Here is a 22,873-nt window from a genome sequence, read left to right on the forward strand (position 1 = left end):
GAGATAATCAATTACTGCATATGAGCGGACTGGGTTGCAGCTTTCACTGTGAATAGCCTGAGCCTCTGGGAGATGCAAGGGAACAGAATTGACCACAGACTCTCCTAAGGGACATTTTTGGCATCAGTGCCAGTGCTGAGCACTTGTATTTATTATCTTGTTTAAAACAAACAAACAAAAAAAACCCCAACTCTCTAAAAAAAAAAAAATAATCAGGTATTCTTATACTAACCTACCCAATATTTACATGCTGTGAACACAACTATTATTCCAATTTGCAGATGGCTGTCCACAGATGCAGATGGCCTGAGGGAAATATGGTTATTTCTGTCACTGTAGCTTGTCTGCTGTTATTCATATGCTATTATATATTGACACTAAATAGCTATTTTAAGCTCCAGCATTCACTTTTTTTTTTTTTTTTGGTAAAATTCATTAAAAATGGAATTGCTACTTAAACTACACCAATTTTATTTGGAAAATAAACAACTGTTAGCCCAACAGAGAGCAGCAGTACTAACAGCAGCGTGATTGCCAATGGATCCGGTTACCTCCAATGGGACAGGTACACAGACCAGCTCCTGTGAAGAACCTCTGAGTCTAAAGAAAGCGTGAGCGCATACCAAAATTTTGCAGTCTCTTATGGCACTTGAAACATCACTTTCTCCCCTCTACCTAGCTGTCTGTTTTCATTAAATCTGTAGAAATGGGTTCTCTTTGAGACTTCCTTGTGCTGCAAGAAGCCATTGGCTCTAAAACTGTGGGGAAAGCACAGAGGGCCAGTATGATTACCTAAGCCTTGGCTCTTAATGAAGACAGTGTAGAAAACAAAGAAAGAAAAAACAGACTAAATAGATAATAGATTAAACAAACAAAGGCAAATCCCAAAGGACCAATGTCATTACAGCAGCTATAGAAGCTATATAGAAGCATCCATCAGAAGCTTAAAACTAATTCTTTGTGTTGGATCCACAGAACATGATGGGCCTGCTTTTCCCAGCTCTCACCAATGAAAGGAGGTACCTGCCTTGAAAAGCTGCATTAATTGAAGAACTTGACTTTGGAGACAGGCTGATGAAGGAAGGTCTTCCCCTGCACACTGAACTGTCTCAATGTGCCTCTGTCTCTAGCCTCACAACTTACTAGTGACCCTTGCTTTCTGCCTTCCTCCCCACCCCCAGGAAACTATGGCCTCAAAGGAGCCAGCCCCCTGCTCACAGCTTGGGCTTTTATCTATACACCCCTTGCACAACCCACAGGCATTGCTGTGTCAGAAAACCAGCAAGAAGTGACAGGGGTGCACACACTGTAACAAAACGTCTTGCCAAAAGGGCTTTGATCACTTTGATGTTTACTTAAAAAAACAACCAGCAGCTATATATTGGTGAGCCACAGCCATCCCTTACGTAAACACTGAAAGCTACATGTGAATTACTATTACTGCTTTCAGTTATGTATGCAATTTCCTGAGTGAATCTCCTTTCACTGAGGCTGAAAATACAAACTGCGATGGATGCCCTGAATGGATCAAAAAGACAATCTTAGTCACGACATGCCACAGGAGGAATTTTGTTTTCCTCAACAACTTTCTGTCTTCCTCTAAAACACAGGTTCCCTCTTGCAATTCAATTCCATTCTTTCTTGTTCTATCTTTTTCTTTGCAACAACCTTTTAGGCACTTGAAGACTGATATCTTCTCATTCCGACTTCATCATTTTCTCTTTCAGATAAGCCAACACAGTTTATTCAGTCTGCCTTCCTAGGACATGTTTTGCAAATTTTGGACTGTGCGCATAGCTCTCCAACTCTTTCCAGCTTGCTTACATCTTTTTCAGAGGAACAATGTCCAAAAAAGAACCAAGGGCCTACTATGTCAGCTAGGGACATAGCCACCCACAGGAAATTGAGCAGAAAGTATTACTTCAGGTCTTGCAAACTGTACTCAATTGTAATTTCAGTATGGTGTTTGCCTTGTCAAGGCTCTGTTAATCCACATTCAACTTTTTCTTTCCCCTTAATCACCAGACTTGTCCCGGTGAACTGCTATTTAACAATTACTCTGGTTCAGGACTCATGAAGAATCTCCTCCAAGTGTAGTGCACTGTATTTTGCCTTGTTGAATCTGATCAACATTCTTCTGCCAACTCTCTGCTTTAAAACAAAGATATGAATTCATACTCTGCTCTCCAAGATACTGTCTGCCCTTTTTAGTTTTGTTGTCTGTAGATAAAATAAATTTAGCTTCAATCTGAGCTAGTGAAAACATCGGAGCTGGACCCAGCACAGATACTAGTGGATACCAAGTATAGTGCCACTCAGAAAGGCTGCCCACAGGTTTGAAGACTAAATCCATATACAAACCCATCGTATTGGAGCGCCACATCCATACATACTCCTCTCCTCCTCACACCTACCCCGTGTTCCTGCCCCTTCCTCCCCACCAACCTCCCCAGGGAGCTCAAGTGTAAAGCATCTTGAGCACCTCACTCATCCCCCCCTTCCACCAGCAGCATTGGTAGACAAGATTCAAGTATGGAAGGGGTGAGGGGAGCTGAATAGATACCCTCTTCTCCAAGGCCAGCAAACCCCAGAAAAGCATTCAGAAAATTATACATTTCAAACCAATCTGGCTGTCCAATCAACACTGGAACGTGTATTGTGGGCTACATACACTCATAGAGGATATACACTATGGATACATATACTGTAGTATGTGAAGAAGCATTAAAAAGGGTTTACTGTAGAAAACTGATACAAATCAAGTCTGTATGGTAATATTACATATCACAATTGCTACTCCTTGATCTCTAATTTAGAAAGCTGTGAATAGCTACTTCTAACTTCAGTCTCTACAATCCTCGCACTCCGTTTTTCTCACTGCTGTAGTTAAGAACACCAGAATTTTCTTCATGATGGAGTGGGAATGTTCTCGTTTGGTCTGAATTTACTGTGTTCAAAGGCTGCATACATCTGTGTGCTGACATGCTGTGCTGATATTTCAAGAACCTGTGTCCACAGAATTTCTACTACATTATATTTGATCTCTGACCGCAAAATTTTTTGAAAATGTAATCCAAGACCAATTTTATCCTTACGTAGCTGCAGGAATGTAAACTTCTCTAGGGGAATAGATATTTCCTTCACTGAAACTGATTATAAAACAGCCAGGAAATAACTGAATTGGCAGAACTGTAGGTGCAGCGGCATTTAGATCAAAGACAGAGGGGAAAAGTCAGAAGTCACTGATACTAATAACCATTTACTCTGGATGAGCCGCAGCCAGGCCAGATCCACAAGCAGCTTTGATTATAATTTGTCCATCAGTTTCATGTCCCACAAACCACTCTATCCCTCAACACTCAAAGCAAAATAAATGATAAAAACATCTTTGACTAAATATTTTGTTTCACATACTAAAGAGCTAATATCTGACATGCTTAAAGTAAGTTCACACAATTGAAGCTGGCTGCTGGCAACCAAAAGGGTTCTCTTTCACATGTAAACAGAAGTCTGATGAGAAATAAACATATACTTAAAAAAAATAGTGATAAGCATATAAGCTCTGCCTTATTCTTGATGTGATGCCTATTTTTAAATGGAAATACAGGCTTGAATTGGTCGATCAGCATCTAAATCAACAAAAATAATAGAAAGTTTTCAACAGGCATCAGTCTTCTTCCTGCTCTAGAGCTGAAGCATAGTTAAGATTCCAGAAGAAAAATAATTGTTTGCTATATTCTGCACTTGTCCCTCAAAAAAGTGAACTAGTACATGCAAAAAGCAAGAGCTATAGCTTAATTAAGAAATGTAACATACAACACATGTAAGAGCAGAAAAGTAAAGTATATTCATGATGAAATTGTATAATACGACTTTGGAATTACCATACACAGTCATTTTAAACTGATCTACAAAAAGTACATTATTTCACTATGGTATATTCTCTATGGATTGAACATTTTACAGCGTGAGTTGAGATGTGAGTGAGAACTGGAAGCCATTCAAAAGAAGAGTGTAAAATGAGGTATGTTTATCCTTACAATCACTAGTAAACTACTCTCTCAAAATCACCTGCTAAGTTTACATTAATTTTGCCCATTTATTGAGCATATCACTAAGTTCCACTGCTTTCTCTTTTGGACTCATTTCATGAATAACTTGTATAGTTTAAAATACGATACTATATAACATCAGTGATCCCAAAACTTAGCCCACATTAGTTAAGGTTTTTGGTTTTCTTTGCTGAACAGCAGGAGATAAGACATGCAGAAAGATGGGGGGGGAAAAAAGGAGAACAGACTGGAGAGCACAGGACAGCAGGTATAAGCTCTTTGTGCAACGTTAGTAACATTTGAGCTTCTATTCAGTCAACACTTCTGCTCATACACTACACTGCAAAATTAAGGTTAAGCTACAGACATACAGGTTTAATGGGGCAGTATGGAGAAAAGCATCATAGGGCTGACAGTGATGTTTCTTAATTCCTCTTAGGAAAAACCATGCCTGGAATGTATTTTATTGCTTGTAGATCTTCACTAAATGTACTGCACATCTTGTTCATTAGTATCACTAAAATCAAGAGACTGATTAGTCAGCCAGCTTCCCAGCCAGGATCATCTTCTCCCCTGATACCACCACCCCTGCAGGTCACTGACAACGCAGTGAGTATTGGGAGCAGAACCTCTTCAACAGAAACGACCCTCAGGAAAATGAGAAGCTGATTTAAAAGGGGAAGGAGCACTGACCCATGCAGCCTACCTGGTTCAGAGAACAGAGATGGCAGTTGGCTGGATGATGACAGAAACAAAGTAGTATTTCAGATAGGACAGATATAGCTGTCATTAAAGCTATATAACCAAAATTCAGGACAGTAGATGTGCAATGGAAGCAATGTTTTTAGGGCCTGTCTTCCCATGGCATACTCGCTTCCCCAGTTCAGTCCTACTACAAGGATAAAACCAGAGAACAGAAATCTAAAGAAGCTCCTTGCCTAGTGGGTTAGCGAGCAATAGCTGCATTGTAAAGAAAGCAGACAATACTTTTTTCTACCCATGCATCAAACTCCAAGTAGAAACACTATTCAACTCAGATGTAACGCTTAAGACACATGGTGCTATCTGACCTTGGAGGTGGGCCATAAGTCTATGGCTAATACACAAGTCCCTGTTGCCATCAGCTCAAATGGTTGTTTTGGTTTGGTTTTTTTTTTTTTTTTTTAATAGTTTAAAAATACACAGTATGCAGACAGCCAACGTCTAACAGATTATTATTTTTTCCTCATGTTCTGGGATTTTTTTTAATGTAAGCTTTCAAAGAAAAACATTAACAGATTCAGAAAGACACACAGGTCTCCGTAGTTAACAAACTTCCAATCTGGTAACACCTTGCTCTCTAATATATGTAAATATTTTTATTCAGGCTGCTAACCACAAGGCATAGCAGCCTTGAGCTCATTTCATGCCCCAGAACATAACTTCAAAAAGTTTCCGGGTACCCTTAACTGATTCATTTCTCAGTGATTTTTTAATTTATTATTATTGCAAGATAAGTTGTTAAGTCTCAGATGCTGAGTAATTTCTCATAAAGTCATCTGAAGCGGCTTCTTGCAAACTCGATTTTTTATATCTTGGGTTCTAGCATCTGAACTCATTGCTGAGTTTTAACAGTTCAGATTTTTGATCCTTGAAATATTCCCAAATCTAAATTCCTGAAACGAAATAACTTGGCATTATGGAGCATAATCATCTGTTTTGTTTGGGTTTGTTTGCTGGGGGGGAGGGAAGGGAAGAAAGAAGAGAAGATTCAAGTGTGTTTTCGGTTATCCTCTGACCACTGGTACCTGAGTATGCTCAAATCCCCTCCTAGAATGAACTAAAACTACTTCCACTAATTGCTGGTTCCATCATTTATGTAATTTCATTACGCCTTGATTGTTTATTTGGCAGTATGTGCTATCAAAGATACACTAAGTCAAATGTGATGCTTCAAGCTTAAAATTTAGGAAGTCACTCAAAATACCATTCAGTATTGCTCTCCTCCAGATGACACACTCAAAACCGGATGACTACAATTAAATGTGCATCATAAAACAGCTAACATGACAAACAAAATAACAAGTCAGATTATTTTCTGAGAAGATATAATTAAGATGACACAAGAATCTCATTTAAATATTGATTCCATGGTGCTGTTGTGTCAGTCTTGATCTGTTTGACATCATTTGCATCGTAAGTATAATTTAACACCACATCCCACACCCCCCAACAACAAAAAAACTTTTATGGACTTAAGCAGTTGCTAGCTACTTCTGCTTCTAAGAGTAAAAACATGTTACAGCACAGAACTACCTAACCTAGTGCAGATGAGCTAACTTGTGTTCTGAAAGCACTGTAGATGCATTAGTGTGGTACCTTAATGAAGCACCAGCTTGGATATGTTGTAACCTTTAGTAATGAACGATGAAAGCCTACGCTATACCCTGTGTTTGCTTCCCACAGTTCATCATAATTATCTGAGCCTGATATAGATAAGCATTTAATCCAATTATCTCTCATCCATTTTCTCCAATTTGGAACAGGAAAACAGAGACATTAGTCCATCATTCTCTCACTGGAGGAAAAAAACACCCTCAACATATTGAAAATACTTCCATCACCCTCTCCTCTCTTCACTACCTTCCCAAGCTTGCTCACATAAATGCTAAATAATGAAGGGTGACAACACACACTCTGTGATATCCACCATGAGGGGATCACTGGGGTTTAAAAGCAGTTAACCTGCTTCCTCATCGTTAAATTAATTCAGTGCAAGTAGCAACTCTCTACAATTCACCAGCAGCTTTTATACATTATCAGACACCTTCTTCATATCTTGTGATGTGAATTTTGGAATGAAAGAGCACCTGTAAGAAATCCTTTATGCTCCTCAGATTTATCCTAAAAAGTAAGTATCCCAGTGAACTTGGATGGATACTGCAACCCAAGAAGGGCCCTGAGACACATGCAGTTACACAAAATTAATTTTGTTCTATCAGAGAGGGAACAGGAAAAAATGTAAGTGGTAGCTCACCGAGTACCCACAAGCATTTGTAGACTGTGAAGATGGCTCTGAAGACAGGTCTAGATTAACCATTTCTAAACTTAGCAATCTGGTGTTTTTCCTGATGAACTACTCCTCCAGAAAAAGCAACTCTGAACGTACATACATATATACAATTATTTTAATGTCTCAGTTTGCAAATCTTCACATTTCCATTGCCAGGCTGTGCAAGCGTTTACTATATAGTTAGGTTAAAAAGTCAGTCAGTTATACAGGATATATGTATTTCCACAAGGTAATGAAAACTGCATTTTAAACTCTAAAATTAATCTATCTCCCAGATAATATCATCCTTTGTAAGTTTCACTGAAATAATTACATCAAATATCAAACTATATTGTGCAAAGAGATTTTTAGTTGTAACTAAATGACACTGGTGAATAAGAAACCAGGAATAATCCAATTATCAGTAATACCAGCCGATAAACATTTTGATCTTCTAACTCTCCTATATTTATTACTAAGCTTTAAGCAAAACCAAGAGTAAAATTAGTGAACAACGCTGATCTTAAATGATCTCTTTACTATACTCTTTTGGGCCAAGAGTATCGGGCATTGCCACATAGAGGTGTAGTTGAACCATTCTTATTTTTTCCACCCTAACTAGTTTATTCACTCACAGGCAATGCTGTACCAGCTACTTCAATCCTCCAAAATTTTAAAGTAAACCACGAATTGCCAGGTAAGCAGCAGCCATGGCAGACTGAAGCGTAATAGAGGAAATACCAATCTTACCTTCACACACCGGGCAGCACTCCCCAGGGACTTTAACAGGATTTAGACAGCTCTGCCCACAGGCCGTTGCAACACAGTGTGGATCTCCATTGATGCACTGGCAGAAAGTACAGTCGTCCTCTCGCCAGCGGTCTCCGTGAGCTTGGATCTGACCATTGGCATAGCAGCCAGCAGGGTTATTTATTGGATAAACTGGGTCTGAAATGAGAGGAATTGCCAACAGAACAACAGTTTTTATCTTTCCTTTTACAGCTAAACTTTACGTATGGATAACCGCAATACCGTGATTTTACATTACCTAGAAAGGGTTAAGTGCAGCCACTATCAAACACTGAAAGAACCACACTGTGGTATACCGTGATAAAAGAAGATAGGTAACAACTTCGATATTTCAATATTGAAATTTACTGTCAAAAGAGTTAAGTCAACTCATACTCAACAGTCACAAATTCAGTGTTCTATTTTTAACTATTTCAACTCAAGTTTTATACGTAACAATTACAAGGCTTAATTTTTTGATTTTTTTATTTTGTTCTACAGAACAAAATGGATCTTAGATCTATTGATCCATTTTTTGTACCAACTTAAATTCTGAGGGAAAGTGAAAACATCTCAATGAGCCATTGGAATGACTCGTGTCAGCATCGCACCACTATTTTATGGTATGAGCAAAGATGAGACCTCTTGCACATTTCCTGCTGGAATAAGGAGACTGCCTTAAGCTACATCTCATCACAGTTTTGGAGATATACTAGTTTTCCTGAACAGATGATCTGGCTCAGTTTTCAACTTCATTTCAGTTGGAGCATCTTCCCCTTAAAAGCCACAGGACCCACTTACCTGCTAGCAATCAAATTAAGACTCGAGTATTTAAAAACAGAATTTGGGGACACACACTTTAAGTAAGATTTCTCCTCAAGTTTCATGCAAATAAATAATGCAACTCTGTATATGCTAATTCATGTCTTGAAACAAAAGCAGCTTTTACTCTTCAGAAATAGCATGTTTTACTCTTCAGAAATGCGATAAGCAACACTGATATTAATAGGAAAAAAAATGCATTATGTGAATGTGTGCTAATAAAAAGGTAACTGATAGACTCAAAAATTTAAATATCTGAGAATGTACAGTAATTAGGTCAAGCTTTCAAAGCAAGCAGTAATACAAATTACATATTAAAGCAGATTCAATATATTAAAAACAATAAACACAACTAAAAGCATTTTTTTAGCAGACATCAGATAGCAGACATCAAATAAGCACAAGTCTTTTACCTATAAGTCAATTTTCAGAAAGTGTTAAGTTTGAAGGACTTGGGAGAAAAGAGATGTCCTATCTAAAGGGGGGGAAAAAAAGGTACTGAATGAAACTTGGAATATTTCTCTGAAGTTTCATCACTCCCCTTTGGAAGGAAGGCAATACATCTTAAGTGTAGATAAAACCAGTAGCAGCACTAACAGCTGTTGTCTTATTATAAGACATTGTATCACTTTATGACAGTGTCAAACTGAACACTTGGAGTGAAACTGCACATAACTTCAATCTCTACCTGGCATTCACTCCCATCCTGAATTTTAGTGATATTCCCAATTTTAGCAAAAATGGGTTAAGCCAATATCAAAAACAGGTGTTTGGTAAAATAAGGCACTTAAAAATTAAAATGTTTCCTAATCTCTTAACTTTGCACCTTTTATGTTTTAGAATCACCTTGCATCTGTAATTAACTATTTTGACCTAGCCAAAAATCAAATCATACACAAACAAATGAAGTGAATTTCATCATTCAGCTCATGTACAGGATTCTGACTGACACAGAAATACAGAGAAAGGACAGAAAAGCCATGTAAGACTCGTGTTATTTGCAATAGTCTCCTATGCAAGTCAAAGCACAAAGTTCCTGGCACCCTTAAAAGGTCAGTAGTGTTTAAAGCTATAAATTGAGCCCAGCAAATTACATTTCCTGATGCTGAGGTACCCTACAGGACTTTGAGACAGAATTCTTCCCGGAGCTAAGGCAAGAAGGGCTTGTGCCTATACTACACAATGCATATCAAGTTTACCATTTGCCATTTTAAAATTGTTGCAGAAAAGAAGAAAGCATTATATTTATTTACATTTCTGTCATCAAGAAAGCATTAGTAGGAAACAATTAATCACCCTGAAAATCAGTCATGAAATAATCAAATCGAAAGAGAGCAGGTAGAAAAAAAATGCTACCTCTTCACCAACTAGAAAAGCATGAATGGGCAAGCTGTTAAGTATACATTCTGCCCAGTTAGAAGACTTATCTTGTCAATTTAGGTGTCACTTAACATAACCTGAGTTATTAAGAAAGGGATCAGAGCTTTCTTTTAAGTGTTTAAAGGAACCAGGAAAATTGTAATACATTAATGGAGCCAGTTTCTAACCTCACCTAAAAGAATTCCACTAAATAAAAAGGGATTTATAGTAAGATACAACATATACCTTACCATCCAATCATTCAGAAGTCATAAATCAGACTTCCTTGATTCAGGGCTATAAGCCCTATCACAGAAAAGCACACAACAGAAACAAGCAAGCCAAACAGCGCCAAATGATTTGATGAAGGGTCCTGTAACTTGGCATCTCAGTCAGCTGATCAGAAATTACATCACAGCCATTATTTGAAAAAGAAGATTGTACTCAATAATTATGAATCATTATCCAATTTATTCTATCTACTAAGGACCTGTCTTAAGAAGAAATTTCCATTGCAGACCTAATACATACCAACTCATGAAATGTTAACAGGTTTTCTTGATAGTCTGATTCAAAGGTTGCAAAAATGGAGAAGTCAACTTTTAACATTGTTTGATGATACGGCAGAACAATTTATTGATAAATGGTAAGATAGTTGAATATCTGTCCTAGTTTCAGCTGGAATAGAGTTAACTGTCTTCCTAGTAGCTGGTACGGTGCTATGTTTTGAGTTCAGTATGTGAAGAATGTTGATAACACCGATGTTTTCAGTTGCTGCTAGTAGTGTTTAGACTAATGTCAAGGATTTTTCAGCTTCTCATGCCCAGCCAGCGAGAAAGCTGGAGGGGCACAAGAAGTTGGCACAGGACACAGCCAGGGCACCTGACCCAAACTGGCCAACAGGGTATTCCATACCATGTGACGTCCCATCCAGTATAGGAACTGGGAAGTGGGGGCAGGGAATCGCCGCTCGGGGACTAGCTGGGTGCCGGTCGGTGGGTGGTGAGCAATTACACTGTGTATCATTTGTACATTCCAATCCTTTCATTATTGCTGTTGTCATTTTATTAGTGTTATCATTATCATTATTCGTTTCTTCTTTTCTGTTCTATTAAACTGTTCTTATCTCAACCCGTGGATTTGCTTCTTTTCCCGATTTTCTCCCCCATCCCACTGGGTGGGGGGGGGAGTGAGTGAGCAGCTGCGTGGTGCTTAGTTGCTGGGTGGGGTTAAACCACGACAATATCTAAATCACCAAAGAGGATGAAGGACATATCTAGAACTGTAAGTCCAACGTGGAATATCAGCACCCACATTTAAGTATGACAGAGCTGATAGAGAGCCCAGGTATAGCAGATATGTAGATACATTGTTTATGTATCTATATACATTGTCATAATGATTTCATAATACCAAATCTCAGAACATTCACACATGTGGAAAATAGTAATTATAGGAAAAAAACAACAGACTTCACATAGTCTATAAAGTCAGCAGGTCATACAGCAATTTCTTCAGGAGTGGATCTGCACTTACTCAGGAAGGGCTTTACCACATCAGAGATGCCTTCTCTAAACTTTTTCAATCTGTCATTAAATGATGGTATAGCACTGTATCCTTTTTTTCCACCCCACAGCTTGAAGGCTCTTAAAAGCACAGGCACAACCGTACCAGGAAAGACCAAGAAGTCTAGCATCCTGCCTCCAACTATAGTTAATAATGAATGTCTAGACCAGATCTTAAAACAAAGGGCAAACATGGACTGGTATCTCTTTAGAATACTTAAGCCTACAGCATTTGTATTTCAGCTTCTCTGCATGTGAACACCAGGTATCAACCTATCTGATATGAACTGATACACTAAAATATATAAAAATACAAATACTCTTTAAAGAATGACTTCCTACTTCCTACCTTACCACCTTGATATTTCATTATCCAGATTTGGGTTTTTTTTTTTAAATATCTGAAGAAGCTTTCAATAGTTTGTAACAAAACAGGGCACCAAAACAGTATCCTTCACTAGATCCTGTGCTGATTGAGAAGGCCCAACTCTTTTAGCTGTCTCTTTTAGACTAATTTTTATGAGGTTCTTTACTTTCGTAATTCTCTGTTCAGAATGAAACACAGCTATAACGGATCTTTTGGCTTATTTGCTCCTGCAAGGAACTACAGGAATACTGACATTAAGAAAACTGCAAAGTGTTTGAAAGTGACACTGAACATTAGCTTCCTCTCCCCTTAGGAGGAGATTGGAGATTTCCAGCTTATTTTGCTTATTGAGAAGTCATTTGTAAGTTCACATTTAAACACAGGGACCAGGAGTGCTTCACAGGCCTTTTGTCTATGTCATGGCCATGACCTGACCCCCACTGGGGTGAAATCCAAGTGTAGAGCACCAGCCCCAGCCCCAGCCCCATCTCCCTCTGCTGGAATCTTGGTTGTATTTCGGCAGAAGATGTGTCAAATATTTTCTAGTGTAAGCAAGAGGGTCAATGTGAAATTTCCCATAGAGCCCTTTTTAGGAGGACTGCAGGCCTAGCAAACAGAGGAGAAGGCTGTCAACAGGGCAAAGGAAGAAGAGAGAAATATTGAAGTCAGATTACTGCCCCGTGTCTTTGCTATAATTGTAGAGAAAAGAAGGCGTATACATTGCTCTAACTGAACAGAACAAGACTGGAAGAAGCAGGCTGCAAAGCAATCGAAATGTGTCGTAGGGCCACCACTGTTGCTTTGGAGAAGCCTTTCTAAATACCTGGTGCAGAAATTAGGAACAGCTTCTTACGTCCTTTGGGAAGAAGGGCCCTCAAAAAGTACTGCACACTTGACCATGTCTAAGGAAGTTCTGATGCAGAAGGGAAAGGAAACCCAAACAGCTCTCTATGAAAAGGGTAGAGTGTCAACATCAGAGAAGCACTGCAAAGAACAAGACAGCACACTCAGACACAGCAAAAATGTAGTAATAAACTGAATTAAGGAGGAATCTGTAAACTTTAGAAGAACAAAATAACGCACTTGTTTGCTCATTTGCCTTGAAAAACCAAATTAAAAAAAGCAGCGGAAATTAATAAGCAAACCGGATTAAAAAGATATTGTACCTTCACACACCGGGCAGCACTCTCCTTCTGGCACATAGTACCTGTCGCAGTGTAGCTCACCACACTGGGCAGAGAAACAAATAGAGACTCCACCTTGGCATCGACAAAACCGACAAGCATCCATTCGAAACATGTCTCCATCATAATATTCCATGCTGTTAAATATGCAAGTTGGCTTTACTTCTGAAAGGAGGAGGAGAGAAGAAAAAAAAAAAAAGAATAATGTATTTTACAGATATTGATAAACAGGAAATAGTTAAACTTGTGTTGCTACTGACAAAAACAGATATTAAAGAGACAGTTGATTTTTCTTTCATTTTTTAAACTCAAATACAGTTTGTTTGGTTTTTTTTAAGAACATGGTATATTTTATTGTCTGTTTCAACAATGGAAGAAAATAAAATGCCATTCAAAATTACTTTCACAGCAATTATTTACAATTAAAAGTCTCCATTTTAAAAATTAAAATACTGAAGGAAGGTTACAGCACTGGTATTTCTTCATAGGTGTTAAATATTTCTCATTCTAGATGAGCCAGAAGCTACTTCAAATTTCAGCACATGAAGCAATAGATTTTTCTGTTTTGAGGTTTAAGCATAATCTTCCTTTCTGCAGGACTTCGTACACAGGTGGATAAATTGCACTACTGCTGTCCAATCCACAGGGTTATGTTTAAAAAAACCCCCAACAAATGTATTTTGTGACTGCATGATCTGTTATACAGAACTGAATAGTTTTCAGTTCAAGCAACCTGGAGCTGTACTAATCAGCTCACATCTATATTCCCCACAGAAAATAACCTCAATTGTAACAAATAGTTATGTGATCACTTCAGTGTTTCAAAAACACAAGAAGACTATTTCTTGTATGCCTCCATCTACATTAGAGCCCTCACGTATAATTAAATTCAAACTTCATGGGAAACAAAGCCTCTGAAAATTCTTAAGTATTTTGGGAAGGACATTGCCTATTTACTTTGTTAACATTAAAAAAAAAAGAAAAAAAAAAAGAAAAAAAGATGCTAACTAAAACAACAAAACAGTTTGCAGATTTAACCATCTTCTTTTTTAATATTATTTTTTTATACCAAAGAGTTTTGGTTCCAGATTATGAAGCAGATCCACACATCATGAATACATCATAAGGTCTCCTTAGGGCTTTTGAACTTGCAGTTACCCCACACATACGAACCTTCCTCCACCTCCACTACCTATTGCCAGCAGAGCATATTCTGTTCAACCAGCCTAACTCACACACACACACACAATGCTGTGCAGCTCCACAGCCCAGGACTGAATCATTGTGACTCAAGACACCGTAGAAGACCTACTCCAAATTTATGTTCAGCTATAATATACCACATTAGTCATTAGGAAATCATGACTTCACAGTTTCATTACTACATTACTCAATGACTTCAGCCTCCTCCCTCTTCCGCACTTCAGAATAAACTTTTCGGCCTTCTATGACACTAGCCCAAGAGACCTGAAAACAGCTACCTGAAGTAAAACAGTATCTACTAAACAGATGTATTTTTTCAGAAGCTACGAATCCAGCCAACGGTTCTGCAAACAGGAAACTATTTCAGCAACAAAGTCAAAATTAAAAACATTACCAAACTGTAGATAAAACCATCAGATTTCATTACATCTGAACTAAACATAGTGAAGGAAAGAAAGGACAATTGCCTATGGTGCTGATTTCTGTAGAATGCATGGAAAAGGCTATTCATTCACTTACATGCGTAATACCTAGCCACATAGGGCTGAAAACTGTTCCCACTTCGTGGTCAGGTCAGTGTTCAGTCTCACATGGGAGATGAAAAATATTTAAATGAAAATTCAGCATTTGCAGATTCCTTTCCACCCATCCCAATCCTCTTACTTTTGGGGGCTAAAAACTTTTCATCTGAGTTACTCTTGACAATGATACAGGTTTTCTTTAAAACTCGAAAGCATTTCAAGGACTCTAGTATTTCTTTCCACATACACTTATATTGAGCTCCAGCCTCAAGTCATTTAATATGATTGTAAAGCATTAGAGTTGAAACCTGGAAGCATCCTGAGCAATGTTTGATTTTTATATGCCTGTTCTGTCTTCAAGGCATAATGTAGAAAACAGTATAAAAGAGTAAGAGGAGGAAATACCACTGTGTCCGGGAAAACAGCTATGACCTCATTAGAAAGCAATTCACATAAACAAACACTTGAGAAATATTTCAAGTTTATGCAGCTCAAGCTGTTAGCTTAAAAACCTTCTCAAAAAGGAAGAAAGTGCCAACACAACTCAAAAGGCCTTTAATCCATTTGCTTCTGACTTTACTGTTTTGATTGCAGCCTTCCAGATTTTTACTGATTCCACCCTCCCCAACTTCTGCCTAGCTAGAAGTAGAAACATCATCTTCCATGAATTACCATTCGTTTTTAAAATGTCCAAAACAAGACCAAGCAAGTAACTGTAAATCCTAAAAGGAAACAGTATGTTTTATTCCTACAATGAAAACCACCATAGTATTTCACTATACGTGTATTTTTACCATCCATATTTATGGTATTGTATACATTCATACTAAACTACTGACCTATGCCTATACATCCAGCTATGAGACAAGGATTACTTTTGTTAGAACCATATGTAAGACTGCAGTCTTAAGACTCAGTCAAGCCAAAACAAGCACTAAACGAAGAACTCTAGCTTTAGATGCTCATAAAGTGGAAGCCTAATGAAAGACTGAGCACCACGCCATGGAATTGTAATGATGCATTTCTTCCACCACGATATGCTGGAAGAGTCTCCAAGTTCTCTCTCTTTTTTTTTTTTTTTTAAAGTGCTAATTTTATTGCCTTGCTGATCTACGTATGGCAGCCACAAAGGAGTGAAAGAACATAAAGTAAACATTAAATAAATGCATCTTTTCCTGTAATCACAAATTCAAAGACCAGTAATCACAAATTCATTCTTCTGCCAATAACGAGGACGCTACACGTAGAATTCTTCAAGTACCAAAGCTTCGCTGCGTGACAAAGTAATTTAAATTGACCGAACTTCATAGCACAAAGCGCTTAAACATATCCAAATCCCCAAATCCCTTTTCTGATACTACTTCTGATATCTGCTTTCTGATGTTTCTACCACAACGAAAGAGTGGGCGTGAGACATACACCCAGGCCATGGATTCGTGAACATGAATTCAGTATCTGCCAGCTACCAGATAACCCAGTAATACAAGACTGATCCCAACCAAGCACAGACATACAACTGCCCATCTGTGAAAGGAGCCAGGACAGAGGGGACAGTACCCAGAACAAGACAGAGTTTATACTGGCTATTGAAGGACAGATGATATCACATCTCTGCTCCTATATAAAGTTAAGTATGACTAAGAGACAGGCCTTGATTTGACATTGAAGTTCCTGCCACAGATTTAAATGAGAAATAGATCTGGCACAAATTTAGCTCTACAGATCTCACAGCCACAGCCTTTTTGTTCTGGGAGCAAGAGCCCTAAAAGTCAGCATTGCAGCGAACCACACAGCCTCACACTACACAGACACAAACAGTGATTATTTCTCAAGACCTTTATCTCCAATCTGAACTGCAAACAGACACAATCCATTTTATCAAATCAGTTTTTTAAGGTATTTTACCTTATATTTTAAATCTGATTAAATACACTTCTATTGGCTGAACTAGCCCAAAATAAAACTTCTGTTACTGAGATTTCTTTAGTTTCCCAATACTTGTGGTTTTCTTTGATTAGAGTCATGGAACAGCTCAGAAACACATGCAAGTTTGGCAACCCACCCCTTGCGAGGCAGCAATTCTGCACACAGTTATGCCTAGTGCATGAGATGCTTCAGGCATCAGCTGCCTGTAGGCAAGTTTGAGCATTTTCTTTTTTAGTATCAGAAATCCCAGCCCTCCTGAAATGGAAGAGAGATTCGAAACAATTTTCTGTTCTTTAAAGGATTAAAAGGTTCGTGATTCCAGCACTTTGGATTTCCTTCAGCGTACAGAAGTATTTGTACCAGACTCTTGGAAGGAACTGGGGCAAGTGCTGTGAACTTTCGATTAAATGAAAGGGAAGGAAACTGATAAACTTGAATCCTGTGTCCGTATAAACAAAATACAAAAAAGCTTTTCATTTTTCAAAAGCTGTGCTGATAGGGAGTTTAAAAAAGAGAAGGATACATTTCATTGGACTTAGCCCATCAACACACTGTATGCTTTTGTTTCCTTGCAAATATATAAAAACAAGCTAGGTACAAAAAAAAAAAATAAATTTGGGTTCTTACTATTCAGGTTGTACTGCTTAGTGCAGTGTATTCCCTATTAACACAATTGCAGGACCATTCTGAAAGTCCTTTGGTCCTCCATCTTCTAAAAAGGTCATCCAGAAACAGAGAGATTAGAATTAAAACAAACCTGTAACTACTATTTGTAAATCAATGCAATTATTTATGCATGCATTTATACAATTATTTATACATACTTGGCACAGCTTAAAGGAAAGAAACAATATTTTGTGGCACCTGCAGCCTGTAAAAGATATTAAAAGATACTTGGGACACTGAGGAAAATCAAATTCAGCAATTCACCTTTAAAACAAAATGGAAATAATCAGATTTTTATAGTAAGGTTTCTAGCAGAGAAAGCCCATATCATCACATTAGAAACCACTTGTACATCTGGCTGCCACAATCTACATACAGTGTTGACTTTCAACAACAGTCTTAAAATTTTCTGTCCACCTCAACAGCAGATCCCAATCCAGTAATCTTTAGAAAGCTTCAGAAGACAGCTCTCGTGTAGGTTGATATACGTGTCTTTTACACACAGTAGACAAGACTGCGAGGTGTTCCCCATAGAGACAGGAGACTTATTTCCAAGTCACCATATCATGGAAAAGAGCATGTTGGAGGAAAGATCCCCCAACAGAATCAGCTCTACCCAATACATCCCTGGTGTAATCTTTGCTTTAAAACCACTGGTAATGGAGAAACTGCAACCTGCTTATTAAACAATTCCACAGTTTTAACTACTGTAACTAAGCTCAAATCACAGCAAGGGTAATTCAGGTTAGACAGAAACAGCAAACAAACAGGAATTTTCCCAAGTTTCATTACTTTTCCCATCTTTAAGGTATATGTCCTGCTGTTTTTTACCTTCCTCCAACGTGCAAATTTGTTGCTAAGAGGACTCATCCTGGATCCCTGCCCCCATCCTCTCTCACAGATAAAATACACACATTTCTTTCAATTTTAATTTTTCTGCATCAGGTCATGCTTTTCAGTGTTTGATTGTCACTGTGGCCTTCCTCTAGGCTATCCCCTTTTTGTCTGTACCTCCTTCTGGAAACTAAGCAGTGCTACTTTTTAACATCCTGCAGTACATTACAGCCCTACCACAGAAAACCACCAGGACAGCCAAAGGAGGAGCTGGGGCCACCAAGGGCTGTGGCTGTGCTCTAAACCCCCCCCAACAGTGACAGATTTTCTCGGTAAAATCGCCAAGCAATTCTTGGAAGCAAGCCATGTTCTTCCTAACAGAGGAATGCATTTAAATCCCAGTAGTCTCTGTCAGTCTATCACAAAAGAAAAGACATCTTGTGATCAGTTTAGCCCTAGGCACGTTACCAGGACATAGGCATCTAAAACAATCTCAGCACTGCTAAAAGGCACTGGCACAGCCCATCATTCGCTGCTAGTACGTCTGTGATAAGCCTCCAGTGCATGAGAGAAGTCAAAAATTGCAGGAAAAAAGAATCCCCAAACCTGTAACACAAGGCTGTGATTTGGCATTATAACAGGTCAAACCATTTCTTCCATTCTTTGAGAAAAATATTTAATTCTAACCTTGTCCTCCAAACGTTGGCAACCTTGTCCACATTCAAGCATCTAGAAATATCTAAGAGTCAGAACATTACTAAGACATTAACTTACCAAGAAAATTCACTTTGGCAAAAAACATTACTACTTCTCCAAAGTAAATACTAGAAGTTATTTATTTATTTATTTAAAATAAAAAACCAGACAGAATTGCACCATCTGGCATCTAATACTCTTTGTATATGACATACCATCAGTTCCACAAAATCTATCTAGCATCTTGTTTTTCATTAACTGATATGAATGAAAGAAGTGAGTTAGACTTTGTCCTTACGTTATTTAAAACTCAGTCTCTACTACCCATTGACCAACCCTCCCACTCACACCGAACCACTGTAAAAGCTTTGAGCTTGGTTTCGCATCCAGCTGTGGTCCTGACAATTGCGACACCTCTCCATTTACTTATTTACATTTAAAAAATGTATTTATTTTATTTATATGCATCTGCAGACTGAGTATTTTTATGAGGACTTTTGGGTTGACTGGCCTTCAGTTTTCTGCATTTTCCTCTTCCCTCCTGTTTTAAATGTAACTGGTAATGACTTGCATTGTTTCAGATACTTTTCCCAATTTGACTACAGTGAGCATAATCAAAGTTCAGAGGATCTAAAATCTTTGACTTGATTTGGCAGACTGATCTGCTTTTTCAGTATACTAGACCAAATTCTCACACTGCTGTGGCTGGTGATTAGCCATGATTTCCAAATACTGTTTAAATGTTCTGACTGAAGAAAAAACAAGCAACCCCAAAACCCAAAACCCCACCCCACAATCACTAAATCTCTCTACCTTTTTGTCATCAGATTATTTTCCTTTAATATTAATCTGCCTTTTATTACTTACCAAACAGTTTGTTATCTTTTACACCTTGCAAGCTGCACTTTGCATCTTGGTATTTTTAAGCAGGTGTCTATTTAAAGTCCACCACAAAATTCTGTGGTTTTGGATGCCCAGAGAGAAATATGCAGTAATGTTTAATTAGCATCAGGACTATATTCAGTTCTCTGCTCTGGGACAGACTCTGTTACCTTGGTCAAATCCTTATTTCTTAAGATCACAGGGAAAATAAGTTTAATGAAAGTGCAATATACATTCTGTCAGGATTAGTGCAACAAATAATGGGAACTCTGTGTTAATTAGCTGGTGTCTGTGAGATGTTTCACTTGGACTCCATTCTTCCTTCTTTAGTGAAAATTTTCCTTGCTAACTCAATATTCCCCATCAAATTCCTTCAGTACTCATTGATGCTCCCTTTAGAAACAGGTGATTCTTATTTCCCTTTAGAAATAGTGGAATCACCTTTATCCTTTCCCATACCATGAGCCTAATAATGGAACTGCAATTGCTGTGCAGAGTAAGTGCATCAACAGGTGACAAGAAGTGTGATTAAAGAGGGACTTTTAATCTCTCCTCCAATGCAGTACCACTGTATAGAGACGCAAGTATGAAGAAAGCCCAGAGGCACAGAGGAAAGAGAAAAGCCTCATTTATCTCAGTGGTATCTTCTCAAATGAGGAAAAAAAAATTACAGAAGCAGTTATAAAACACAGGCTATGTGTCACGTCAAGTGAATAAGCTTGAGTATTTAGGAGATCACTTACTATACCACCATGTGATCACCAGTACAGCATCAAAACGGCAGTACAGAAAGGGTCACAGTCTTAAGTCCCAGGGGAAGTTGTCATCCTTTTTTCCCCTGGATCAATGCCAGTTATTTTTGCGCATGCATCAGGTAGTCCCATTTTCAATGGACAGGGCAACGAAAGTCCACACCTCACGTCCGGGGGAAAGGAACATGAAGTGGGGCTCCAGAGCCACTCTTGGCAAGGCTGGACTCTCAAATCACAGCTTATACGTGGCCATTGCAGAAAGCAGCCTGGTCCCCTCGACCTTGGACCACATGGACACAGTATTGAGGACCACTCTCACACATGCAATTTTCCATCTTTCAAAAAGCAATCAGAGACCCTTTTAAAGTAGCTGTTGTATTCAAGTAAACTTACTGAGAAATGGAAGCCCTGACTGACAGAAGGAAGCAGCTGCAGGATGCTTAGAAATTTGAGAAAGCAATTACCAAGGCAGAGCTCACAGTCAGTATGTGCTTTAGCAGTTCAAGAGACCCATGCATCAATACCTAATTAGAGAACAGGCAAGTTTGGATACTCTCTTGTTTCCGAAGACTTCTACTCTTGCTGCATCCACAGCTTTCAGTCTCTTTAGATTCACTTGTTGATGTTTGTGATTTAATGCTGAATCAATTTTTTTTCCTTACAAGCTCTCCCACGAGAAAAGGCAGCACACTAGGATTAGTAGACAAAAATCCTGGCGAGTAATATATTTTGGGTGGATCAGAAGAAACATTGAATTAACTTTTGTAAAATGCAGGATTTTGGGAAGGACTGCATCTTGGGAATCTCTTGTTCAATTTTTCCCAAATTTGTATCATAGACTATCTAGTGTTCTCTAGATGGAAAACAGATTTCACGTAAGTGCAAGCAGGGAAACTTCACAGCAATCGAAATAACCTACCTTTAAACAAAGCAATATACACTCTCACTTTCACCAAAATGTGCACTTTGTTACAATGCACTGGAACAACACAATAGGCAAAACCTCATTTTCAGTGTCATATATTAAGATGAAATTATTTGCTACAGATTTCCCATGTTGCCTTATTTCCTCTGTATCTACCTCACACTTCTCAGGAATGAGCATATTGGACTATGGATGTAGCTCTTCCCTGAAAGCTTGACTACTGAACACCACCATACTAGTCTCCGATTCCCATATGCAACAAGCAGTGATGCATATAGCGATATCAGCTATATCTCTAGTTAAACTATTTTGTGGCAGCCAGAGAGTTAAATTTAGCAAATCACGCTTCTGTCTCCTTCAGGCTAAAATTCTGTTACATGCAGGACCTGGGGCTTGCCCTGAGGGTCATCAAGAAAGTAAGATTAGGAGAAACAGCTAGCCAGCCATCTTCTAAGCAAAGACAGCTGACAAAATCCTATCATAATTGCCTTGTAAATCAGTGTTTACCAACAGTTCCAGAGAGCTGCAAGGTTTAATTTACAAATTAAACAGTAAAGACCTTTCTTCTGACAAGGAAAAAGGAGCAAGAAAAAAGAAAGTTGTGGCCATCATTGTCCAAGCTATCATTTTGACATCCAAAGACCAGGCAGAGTATGCTCTGGGATGGCCCAAATAGTCATACTGGATAAATCATGACAGAGGAACTGCATTGCATCAGAAGAGAACTTTGGCTTGATTCCTACCACCATTTAAACAATACAGAATAGTTTTATTTACAAAGACGCTTTCCCACAAAATGAAGGATTCAACGCATGCCTTAAAATTGACCTTTTTAATTGACTCACCTTTGGGACAAGAACCACATTCTAATGATAGTAATACCTGTGCATTAATTGTAATGATGACTTCTTTTAACCACAGCAGTGTTTTAAGAAGCACAAATTTATGTTTCCAGTTAGTATAAGTTTTACATAAAATACTCTGATCTCTGCATATATTCATGATGATTAAAAAGTCACACAGAATTATTAGGAGCATCAGCTCTCTGTAATATATTTTTTTCTTGTCACCAATGAGAAAGTTGTTCTCAGCACTTTCTAAATTATTTCCTGTATAAAAAAAATCCCCAAAGCAGCTCAACCTATGCAAAGATTGAACAGTCACAGACAGTAGGTACTTAACAACAAGCTCCAATTTAATCAAAATATCAGGACCATTTCCAAGCAGGAATAAACGTTATTTTGGTGATAAATAATGTCTATATAATTATATAATGAACTATGAGAAACAGCAGATTAC

The 22,873-nt window shown here is 38.2% G+C and overlaps 1 protein-coding gene across 3 annotated transcripts in view; it reads right to left on the minus strand.

Moving 5' to 3' along the window:
- CRIM1 (cysteine rich transmembrane BMP regulator 1) overlaps positions 1-22,873 on the minus strand; it is a 203,502-nt gene that overhangs the window by 57,735 nt on the left and 122,894 nt on the right. For all 3 annotated transcript variants that reach the window (XM_030034489.2, XM_030034490.2, XM_030034491.2), the window contains 2 exons: positions 13,152-13,334; positions 7,834-8,031 (listed from right to left, as the gene is read on the minus strand). In XM_030034489.2, the coding sequence (XP_029890349.1) occupies positions 7,834-8,031; positions 13,152-13,334 (381 nt within the window). The remainder of the gene's footprint in view (positions 1-7,833; positions 8,032-13,151; positions 13,335-22,873) is intronic.

This window comes from Aquila chrysaetos, chromosome 13 (assembly GCF_900496995.4).
Source record: "Aquila chrysaetos chrysaetos chromosome 13, bAquChr1.4, whole genome shotgun sequence".
NCBI lineage: Eukaryota > Metazoa > Chordata > Aves > Accipitriformes > Accipitridae > Aquila > Aquila chrysaetos.